The sequence below is a fragment of the Castor canadensis genome, chromosome X, assembly GCF_047511655.1.
Source record: "Castor canadensis chromosome X, mCasCan1.hap1v2, whole genome shotgun sequence".
Lineage (NCBI taxonomy): Eukaryota > Metazoa > Chordata > Mammalia > Rodentia > Castoridae > Castor > Castor canadensis.
Window position 1 is genome coordinate 77,408,376 of NC_133405.1, and position 11,466 is coordinate 77,419,841.

The 11,466-nt window shown below is 39.7% G+C and overlaps 1 protein-coding gene across 1 annotated transcript in view; it reads left to right on the top strand.

Moving 5' to 3' along the window:
• The window catches only part of Nexmif (neurite extension and migration factor), a 170,813-nt gene extending 160,294 nt beyond the window's left edge, over positions 1-10,519 (top strand). Inside the window, exons 2-3 of the mRNA XM_074062196.1 lie at positions 972-1,097; positions 1,848-10,519. Of these exons, the coding sequence (XP_073918297.1) occupies positions 1,019-1,097; positions 1,848-6,226 (4,458 nt within the window). The 5' untranslated portion in view covers positions 972-1,018 and the 3' untranslated portion in view covers positions 6,227-10,519. The remainder of the gene's footprint in view (positions 1-971; positions 1,098-1,847) is intronic.
• The last annotated feature ends 947 nt before the right edge of the window (positions 10,520-11,466 follow it).

An 11,466-nucleotide genomic window follows, 5' to 3' on the forward strand; every position in this document is an offset into this window, starting at 1 on the left:
CCACACTCAGCTGGCATGTGCTTTTTAATAATGGGAAGGATATGTAGCTGAGGAGAATATCTAGGGGTGGGGGTTGACTGGAATGAATAGGAATTTATAGATGTTATTGTGGTACATAGTAGTTACCACTATCTCTGGTGGCCTCCTCTCCAATCATTTTGCATATACCTACCACCTAGGTAGATGGGCAGGAGATGAAGGGCTATAGAGATGTCTACCATGCCTAAAAAATACCAGATGATGCTGAGACCTTTTCAGAAAATCTAGATATTCTTTATAGTCACGTTTTAAAATCTTACTGTGGACTTAGGGGAATACTTGTCAAAATCCTAGTTAAAGGGGGTGAGGGCATGGCTCAAGTGGTAGAGTGCCTGCCTAGCAAGCATGAGGTCCTGAGTTCAAATCCCAGTACTGCAAAAAAAAGTCATAGTTAAGGTCCTAAAAGTCAAGAAGCCAAGGAATTCTCTACTCTTTTAATCTTAGCAGTCAATCTTTAGGGCACAGAGAAAATCTAAGTGTGAAGTAGACTATATGTGTGTATGAATTAGCTGGGTTTTAAAGAGCTTCCGATCATCTGAAGTAGAAATGAAGCAAACTCTACATCCATGCACCCTTTATTTCAAGGTAGCCTAGACCCTACTTTGTGTCCATCCTTCCTAATTGAGGAAGGTTAGGTTAAATTTGTTACCATGCAAAGGAAAGTGTAAGTTTGCCTGCTTCCTCGGGTTTCAGTTTTAATTTGGTGGCCTAGAGGAAATAGAAAGGCCTAGGGTGTATGAATGAAGTGAGAGTTTCTGAATTGACTTATATAGTAGCTATAAACTATGAGCCAACAACAAGAGGAGTAACAAAGCCAGTCTGGAAACAGATAAATGTCAGTGAGTCATTCAAGACTCCTGTAGCTGAAATAACCTGTAAAATACAGAATAAAACAAATTTAATGACTGATATTATATATTTGAAATGTGCAGGTTGGACAGCATTTGGACTTGGAATGACACAATAAGAGGTTACATTCATGGATAACCAACAAGATAAGGCTATTGCTGCCTCAGCCAATGGAGAGAACACTCTGATTAATGGGGTCAAAGAAAATGGTAAGGGAATTTAATTATAGTATATAATATCTCTCCTGGTAGTCTTTTGTTATTAGTATGGATTTTCAGTATATACAAAATTGGGACAGGTTTGAGTCCAGGATCTGAGATTGATATTAGTCCTAAACCTTAATCTATTCTACCAAATCTTTAACTGGGCTAGAAGGGTCACTGGGAGTCACCAAATCTAACGCTTTTGCCCTCCCAAAATCGTAATGAATTAGAAATATGCTCTGATATGAAGTTTAGAACTACTAAATTCACTAGGAGCTTCCAGAACATAAGTCTCAAGAATGGGCCTGTGCCTCATAGATCAAAACCATGAATGTCCCATCTGAGCATTTTTCCCCTGAAAGCCTTTACTTACTTCCCAACTAATCAATCTGTCCAAATCTTTCCTCATTTCTGAAGAAGGCTCTGTCTTTCTCTGAAGAAAAAGCTGTGCCTAAAAATAATTGCTTTTCACTTTCACATGAATGCAACTTGGGGTATGGGGCTGGCAGAGTGGCTCAAGTGGTAGAGTGCCTGCCTAAAAGCAAGGCCCTGACTTCAACCCCAGCACCACTAAAAAAATTAAAATTAGGGTTGTTGCTCATTAATGTTCTATTTATGATTTCTAAAGCTAGAGTAAACACAGGCTTAGTTAATATAATAATATCAAGTACCAGAAACTAATCAAGGGAAAGAAATTTAACAAGTTTGGTCTAAGACCCTTAATTTTATTCCTGTCATTTCTTTCCTTTTTTTTAGACTCAGAGGACCAGGATGTGGCAATGAAGTCATTTGCAGCTCTAGAAGCTGCTACACCAATCCAGCCTATACCAGTGGTACAAAAAGAGACTTTGATGTTTCCTAGGGGTCTTCTGCCTCTGTCCTCTAAGAAGCCCTGTATGCAGAACCCTCCCTCCCCATTGGGCCTGATTGAAGCACCTGAACATGCTGCTAATAGTGCTTCTGTGAATGCCATCTCCCTCACATCTGGAGTTGCAAAAGGCCTAAACACATGGTCACTGCCCAATGAGTGTGAGAAAGCTCCATTTGCCATAATGGAGCCTGCAAGCATGTCAGCTCTAAATGGAGACTGCCTCATGCAGCCAAGCCGGACTTGTTTAGGCTGCTTCATGGAATCCAAGGAGGCAGTAGATCCCGAGCCAGGGATCAGTCTGAAAGTCAGTGATCTAAATAGAGATTATGAAACATGTGCAGTTTCCGATATAGGGATTCAATGTATTAATGCTGGAGAAAACATAAAATATGGAGAGCAACTGCTTTCAGACCAGCTCCTAAGCTTCCCCCTGCATAAGTCAAGAGCAGGAGATAGACGAGAAGCTGAGAAACCTGACATCGACTTGGAAGATCCAACTCAGAAAAGTTATTATGAGGCATTACTGTTGGATAAGTGCAATACGGAAGAGGCTTTGCTTGCAAACTCCAATCAGGATTGGGGTTACTTTGAGACTTTCATTAGTGAGAGTAAGATTGAACTGCTTGACCTTTGTTCCAAGAATGAGCTGTCCGTCAACCTGTTCTCTGAAGAAGATGTGGATAACTATATGTTCGATGATGATGAATCAACACTGGGCAGTGATGTCTGCTCCCTGAAAATTCGGTATGAGTCCTTTCAGGACAATGTTCGAGACAAGACCACTCTTCTGATGCAGGAGGATGCACAATTCAACTTTTTTCCCAGTGTCTTTACTACCTGCCCCAAGAGGGAACCTAAGAGTGGGATCCTGAAGCAGAACAGTGATCTTTCCCAGTTCAAGGTCCCTGATGTGAGCATCATTTGGGGAGAGGAAGATAAAAACTTGGACAAAAAGAAAGGCAAAGAGGAAGGACATGAAGACAAAGGTGTAGAGAAAAAAGATGGAAAAGATAATGGAGAAAAACCTGCCTTAAATAAACCATTAAATGGAACTGAGGTAGGGCAATTTAAGAATCGAAAGCAGGGTCATCTTGTGAATTCTTTAGAGACATCGGGGAATTTCAATGATGAAAGTTCCTTCATTGAGGTCTCATATGATACTATGGGGGAGATCAAGGACTGCAGCCGCTATATGGCTCGGGACACGAATTCTGGCAGCTCCTCCTCCCAGCAGAACTATGGGCTGCGAGCAAAAAGAAAAGTCAGATATAGTGAAGATTATCTATATGATGTAGACTCACTAGAGGGTGAAAAAGTAAATGAAAGGAAGGAATGGCTGCCAGGTGGTTCCAGAGAGGAAGATGATGATGAATGGTGTCCCAAAAAGAGAAGAAAAGTAACCCGTAAGGAGCCCCCTGTTATTATCAAATATATCATTATCAATCGCTTTAAAGGTGAGAAGAACATGCTAGTGAAGTTAAGTAAGGTGGATGCTAGTGAGACAACAGTGAATTTGAGTGAGAATCAGCTCAACAAATATGCCAAGCTGGCACCTTTGAAGGGCTTCTGGCAGAAGAAGAAAAAGCAGAGAAACAGCAACACAGACTCTATCAAGACACCCTTATGCCAAAAGCAAAGCTTAGAACCAGGTAGCTTTGAGTTGGCATTTCTGCCACCTACTCGTAAGCGAAAATCTAAACTTGGCAACAGACACAGGATTCAAAGGATCCAATCCATGGAAACTTTAGCAAGTAATAAGCAGGTTTCATTCTGCAGTGATCAGAGGCAAGCTAGTAATCGTAAAGAAGAAGGAGGCTTAAAAGGTACACTGAAATCAGCCCCTCTAACTGCCCCCAGCTGTGTAAATGGATCTCCTTTAAATGATATCACAGGTCCTCACTCATCAAAAGTCAAAACCCATGACACCGAGTTTAAAGGGCCAGAGAGGAAAGTACTCAACAAAATTAAATTTAAAAGTGAAGCTAGGTTAAAATCCAAGAAAATCAAAGGTGGACAAGAAAACAAGCCAGTTGTTCAAATGAGCCGTCTATTGGAAGACCAATCCTCCAAGACTAATTTAAAAAATGAAGTAATTTCTGGGACCTCAAACAGTTCCCATCTGTCTGAATTTAATGAGGCGAAGGTTGCTAAGAATTCCACTTTCCTACCAACCGCTTGCTCTTCTGAAATGCCTCTGTCATCTGCTAATGTTGCCACTAATATACCTGTTATCCCTGGTGGGTATCTGCAGACATTACTAGATGCTTCTGACTTGTCAAATAATACTACTATCTCATACTTCACCCACCATTCTCCAGAGCAAAATGAAGGCAGCCTCACTCAAACAGAAAAATCATTTGTACCTCTCCAGCCTACCCAGGACTGTGTGCTCTCCTCATCTTCTGACTCTGAGCTCCAACAATCATCTCATAACTTCAAAATGGAATCAAACAACTATGGAAATGTGTGGCCCAACAAAGCTACTTCTGGCCCCCAGGAATTTATAACCGAAGTTTCAAGAGAGATAGCTTCAAACCAATCCAGTGAATTTGAAACTTCCCAAGTAGTATCCATGGAAAATAACCTCACAGCTACAACATACAGCCCTGTCTGCCTCAATAGTAGTGGCAGTAGTTGCAACAAGGTTCTATATACCTCTGTACAGGACCCCCAGATTCCCTCTGATGACTCTTATCAATTATGTCACTTTAATAGTGGAGACATCTGCTTTCCTTTTCAGCAGGCCCCAGTCAATATGGATGATGGTCGGCTTTTTAACTTTGATTCAATGGCCCCACTCTCTGTCAGCTCAAGCAATTATTGCTCTTTAAGCTTGAAGTCCTGTGAAAAGGATGGTGATGATGATATCACTGATGACTTTCTGGCCCACTGCAGTCCCAAGCTGGTGATCCAGCAGAGCATTGATGAGATAGCACCATTAAAGGAGTCCAGTGACCTCCTGGATATCTCCAACTTCACTCCTGACAAATTCCGCCACTCATCCCTCTCAGAGATGTCCCCACCTGACACCCCCAGTCTTTCCCCTCAGATTACCAGATGTGAGAGTATCAAGACAGTAGGAACAATGAAGGGGTTCCAAGAGGGTATCCCAGGATCATTGAGCAGCATGGAGAAAATCAAGTGGGACTGTAGTACCCTTTCACAGCAGGGCCAAGCGGATGATGGATTTACTTTAAATAACCATCAGTTTCAGTTCCATATGTTCAATGATGAGGATTCTGTCAGCCTGCTCCAAAAAAACCCTTGCTTGTCAACATTTAGTGATCCAGCTGTTCAAATTAGTACCAACAATAAAGTGTCAAAATCAAGAAAGAAAATCTCACCTAGCAAGAGTGGGGCTATAAACCAAAGCTCTTCTCAGAAAAACACCAGGAAAAAATCCCCCAAAGCCAACAACAAAGGGATTGAAAAGCCACCTGGCAAAACCTCCCGCCAGGTTCCTAAATCAACAAAGAAAGGGAAATATGGGGCTGCCATCAATGGAGAGAAAATGCAAATTGGCATTGGCCGTGGGGGAAGCCAAACCAACAGCATATCCTCTACTGGGAAGACACTGGCAGGATGTATTCAGCATGGTGGCCCTGTTGTCCCTATGAAGATGCCAAGTCAGAAGGGACTTTCTGGAGATTGGGCTTTGAGGAAAGAGAGCAGCACAGGCTGGAATGACATGAGTGTAGGCACTAACACCAACAACCTCCTGGATGATGACCAGCGGGAATTTCAGGAGCCTTCCTATATCTTGTCTAACATTGCCTCTGGGATGGCAGATGTGCAAAGATTCATGATGGCCTCCATAGAGCCCCTTTGGGAACCCATGGAGCATCATGGGGATCCCAATACATTCTACTCCCCTGAGTCCAATAGTCTAAAATTAAAAACCCTCAAAATATTGGCTGGGACACCACAGGAGTCTAAGAAAAAGGTCAATAGCAGTTCTTCGGGAGCCACTAAGAATCACAGGTCAATCAAGAGTGTGAGCAAAAGCAATGGGAAAGCAGCAGTAAGTGATCCTGGTCGTGTAGACATTCCTGGTTATAATGAGGACTCTCACTCTGCCTTCTTTGATAAAAAGTATAGTAACATGAGCACTTTAGGCAATAACGGACCAACACACAAAAAGTTATATCGTCACAAATCCAGCTCCAAGGCCTTGAGAGATGAGAAGTGTAAGGGAAAGCGCATGGAGCGAGAACAGGTTCACAAGGATGAGGCTGGAACAGCTTCTTTTGAAAAACTGAGGTAATACTGCACCAAAATGGCTGAAATGATGCACCCTTGGCTTTCCTACTACTGCTGAGCCCTCAGTCCCTCATTTTTTTCCCTCTTTGAAAGCAAAAGTTTGCATGAAAGAAACTGTCCCATTCCCTTTTTCAAATTAAAAAGAAAGAGAGAAAAAAGTGCATGAAAATCCCTATACCTTTAAGCCATCCCAAAGATTGAGCAATTTTGTTCTGGCTTGGCTAGGGATAAGCTCTAACAAGGCAACTCTTTCCTTCTGCTCTTCAGAATTAAGTTTTACTTATAAAGAAAATAGACCTAAGTTATGCTCTTGAATGATTTTGGGAATGGATGGGCTTTGCAGTAAGACAGATTTCAAACAACAGAATTAAAAAGTCACATAGACAAAAAGGCAAGATCATTTAAACAAAAAAGAGCATTAGTTGGAAATCAAAATCTCGACACACGGCAATTAGGAGTGCTTTCTGGTGCCCCCTGCTATCTATCTTCCTGCATCATACAGCATTTAGTATGATGTTAACAAATTTAGATCGTATGATCCCTTTGTGGAACATACACTAAAACTAACTAAGATAGCATAAATTCTTTGATTTTTCTGCAGGGATTTCGACTACAATCTCCTAAAAGCAGAAACAGCATTTTGGGTTTGAAGAAGAGACTCACATTTTCCAGAAAGACATTTGATGTTTGTGTTTTATTTCTTTCAAGATATGCCTTGTGGTGTGTATGTTGAAATGTTAAGTACTTAATGAAAAGAATTTTAAATTGTGGGATTAAGTCTTTGAAAGCAAACTTAAATCTGATGTTCTATGTAAAAGACTTAAAAAGTCATACAGTTGCACAAGTAGTTTATGCACTATTTACCCACAAGGAAAAAATGGAAAACATTGTGCCAAACTACAAACAAGTGACTGTACTGTATATATTTTTACTTCTGTATCAACATTTGGTTGTGAGTATTTGGGGGAGCTTGTCCCTGTTAATTTACTAGAAACATTCCAGTGATTCTTGCTATTAACCACCCCCACTTTTGTGGATAGCACCTGTAGATCACAGTGGAAAAATATGTTGTGTTATACAATTTACCAAAACTTAAAGGATACTGTTTGAATTGTGCCAAATTTCCTTACCTCATCTCACAGATTCACTCCACAGTTTAAAGCTCATTAATGAATTTCAAATACATATATGTATGTTTATACATATATATACACACATACATACATACATACATTCTTTAAAGTTTTAAATTCTACTGTTCTGTGTGAAAACATTAACAGTTAAACAAGGCACAATAAAGATTTGTTTGTTCTATCATCTAAGGATAAAAATGTTGGAAAAGTTTGAAGGTCACAACAGCTAAGTCCATCAGGGACCGGAGTATATGCATTTACAGAACCTTTTACAAGGAAACAAAACAGCTGCTTTGAAAGTTTGTTTTCTAAAAGCAAAATCTGTAGCTGAAAATTATTTAAAGTGCAAAGTTATATTGCTGATACTTTATATCTCAGTTTTATATATTTTATAATAGTCTGGGATAAATTATAAAATAACTATAAAATCAACACTAATGATAAATGAAGTACATAGATTGCTTTTATTTAAGTAATTTCCTAAATGTTTTATTCCAGTTTTGTCAAAAGTGCACTCATATCATGGTTTTAGTGTTCTTTAAGTGTTAATCTTGCAATGCCAATGTCATTTAAAGAAAATGTTAAGGCATTTCAGTTTGACCAAATTTTCCTTCTATGAGTTAAATACATATAAGATCAAATAAGCTGAACAATTTGTGGTAACAACTGATTTGAGCCATCTATACTTAGTCTGAGGATAACTAGTATTTGATGCCACACACTAGACTTAAATCTCAAAATTTAATATCAATTTTTAAATCACATTTTAATTCAGCTCTCCTCTCCACCACCTTTTAAAAAATTTTCACAGCTCCAACATCCCTCACTACTATCCTGTTCTTCCCCTTTATTCACCACTTGACTTCTAACATTTGATCTCTTTTACTTGCACAGTTGAAGGCCTATGTGTCTGATAACTGATGCATTGTGGCACAGATGAGATAATGGATGTGAAAGCACTTTGTAGATCATAAAGTGCTATACAGATATAGGGGATTAATATTATTAATGTTGTTGGTTGTTGTTGTTGTTACTATTCTTAGTAATATTGTTACTAACCTATTAACTTGTGAATATATAGGTTTGGGTGGGAGGGTGGAGAATAAGTGGGTGGGGAAAAGTGGGATATAACAAAAAAGGGAAGATATTTCAAAGGAAATTTTTAAACAAAATATGAACCTACCTAGTCATTGCCATCTAAATATATTCAGAAACCGAGAAGCAACATTTGAAAAGTAGTCAGAGAGAAATGGAAGGAAAGCTATCACATATAAATATATATGTATACTTCCCAACCCATGATTCCTTTCACCAGCCTGTCCTACTACTTACAGCTAGGTAGTAAATGAACAAGCCTGTGTTCTTGATTGTATGTGTTCTCAGCATCAGTCTCTTTTTGTCTTTGGGGACGAGTGAGCAAGGAACAATTTGTGAGGCTAGTTTGGGGCCATTCCTAGGCTTTGATGCTCTGTGTGCAGTGAACCCTGGAAAATTACTTAGTGGAAAGGCACCAGATGAAACATTTCCCCTGCCTACAGCCACCATCCGAAAGGGACAAATAGTCACACTGGAACACTTTCTTCTATTTCTCTACTCTGATAGCTAGTTGTTTGTACTAAATGCTCTGGCCGCTTCCTAGGAACTGGCCTTTCTTTTGTTTTTGCTTTGTTTTGCAGCTGAATTTTGGCTTGGAATCACCACCTCAGCCTGTATTGTGATCCCCAAGACTCCAGACCTCAGAGTCACCTGCTAACTTATAGGAATGGAGTACTTTCTATGTAATCAAAAAGTGGCAATTAAAGAAGAAATAAAATGTTCCATGAATACAATGTGTTTTTATAAAAATAAATATGGGAGCAGTTGTCCCAGGGTTTTTTTTTAAGTATTAGTTCAGCTTTGGAGAATGGAGTGAGAATGGGGTAGGATAGCCTGAAACTTGGAAACAGTTTCCTTGTCAGAGTTTGCTATTATGAGTCCTTTGGAGTGGATACTCTTTCAGTTGCTCCTATGGAGCCCACTAAGGGCCAATTCTAGGGCATAGTTCATACCTTTCTCCAAAGAGAATTGCCATTTTAAAGCACCTTTTTATTGGCCTGCAGTGCATTATATGTTGTTAGCATATAAATTAGTGACTTTTAACTAATCATTTTGTACTGAAACATAACAAGAAACTGCATTCGAGAAGTGAGCAATAGACGAAGGCAGAGATGCTTATTCTATTACTTACATTAAATATTCCTCGTAGTAAACCATGTTCTGAGTTATTCAGCATCTAGCATTCTGTTGGTCCTGTCCCTGCTCTCACAGTTCTTCTTCTTCCTGTCACAACATAGTAGGCCAGACTTAGTGAAGATCTCTTATTCAACCAGCTGCCTTAGTGGAGTGAGGACCAATGTATAAAAATAGTGGGTTTTTCCCTTCTGTCACTAATATCTCAAGTCAGAAATACTGAATTTTCCTTGGTCTGAAATTTCTGATTACCACTCCCTTCTAACATCTCTAAGAAGCTGCTTCCTATTAACACCTCCCTAATAGAGTCTTGTTGGTCTTAGAATTTTTTCTTCTCTTACAGTCTTATATTCCACCTCCCCAAATTGTCAGACTCTAAGAACTTTAACTGGAATGCTTTCTTCTAGAAGTTTAGAAGGAAAACTTCCCATCCTTAATCACCTTTCATTGCCTTGGCCATTTGCAAATCTAATTTTAAACACTCAACACACACATAATCATATCACTAAGGGAAGTTGGGAACTCCTATCTCTGTAAGAATAGGTCTGATCTCCTGCCCTGGTTAGGTGCTGTACTATGTGGAATACGGTGCTGATATAGTGGCCCTGACCAAGGGTCTTTGAGACTTTGGGGGTTGTGTTTGGGCTTTGATAACTGGCTTGAACCAGTGGCCTTCCTCTCTTCCTTTCCAGTGTCTCAGATACCAGCTCCCTCTCATATGCTGCTTCCTCCCAGCTTTCCCGTCTGACTTTTTCTTGCTACTCTGTGCAATTATGTGTTAAGGCCTTACCTTTTCCCAAATATTTTCAAACCTCCTGTTCTACCTTAACCATCACTTCTTCAGCCATCTCCCTAAAGTCCTTGGTGCTAGGTGGGCTTTTGTGACAACTTTACCTTCTCTGACCTTTTTCCTTGCTGGGAAGCATCTTGTGTGTATGCCGGGGGTGGGGGGGGGTGGGGGGGGGTTGGAGTAAGTGAGTGTGTGTGTGTGTGTGTGTGTGTGTGTGTGTGTGTATAGCATAAAGGATGCTTCAAAAGCTGTAAACAACTCTAGCTAGCATCCTTTGTTCTTTCATGTGAGGTCCTGCAGTTCTAGTGAATTTCTGTCTAGTGGGTTTGAATTAGTATTTACTGCCTAAAGGAGAAAAACCATATCTAAGGACCTCTTAGCCAAGCATGCTCTTACCAAACTGAATCAGTGTGATGCAGATCCACCACATCTTTAATTTACTGATGCTCTCAGAACAGTTCCAAGAAACGAACAGAGCTAAGATTCTAAGGTGAAGAGGCAAATGGAACACTAGCTAGTCCTAGAACTAAAAATGTTTGTTTTCTCCTGTGTTATTGGGAAATTGTCAAATTTAAGAAGTTTTTGTTTTCATTTAGGGATTTTTTTTAATGACTGCCCATCAAAACAGAAATATGTCCTTTTTATAAAATAAAACTGTGAGATTGGTTTGTTTTCTCATCATAAAATTCACTAAGCCTATAGTTATGTTTAGAAGGCTTAGTACCAAAATCAAACATTATAGTAACAAATAAGGATCTTGTCAACACAATGTAGGCCAGGGATTTTGTAAAGGTTTCTCAAAGACCCAAGTGAGGGAGAAAAAAAATTTTAGTTGGAATGTTTAACTTGGGAAACACTGTCATCAGCTCGAGGGTCTTCAACCAGCATGGGATTGTTTTGATGACAGTACTCAGGCTACCTTTTAAGGCACATTTTTCACTCAGCATTAAACAGTAGCTATGATGAAGCAGAGCTCCCATTGCAGCTGCATGATACTTGAGATGTCCTTTTGGTTTGAGAATTATAACTAAGAGGTAAAACATTGGAGAAGGACAATATAAGAGAGAGGCTTAGTACAAAGTTGAAGAAATG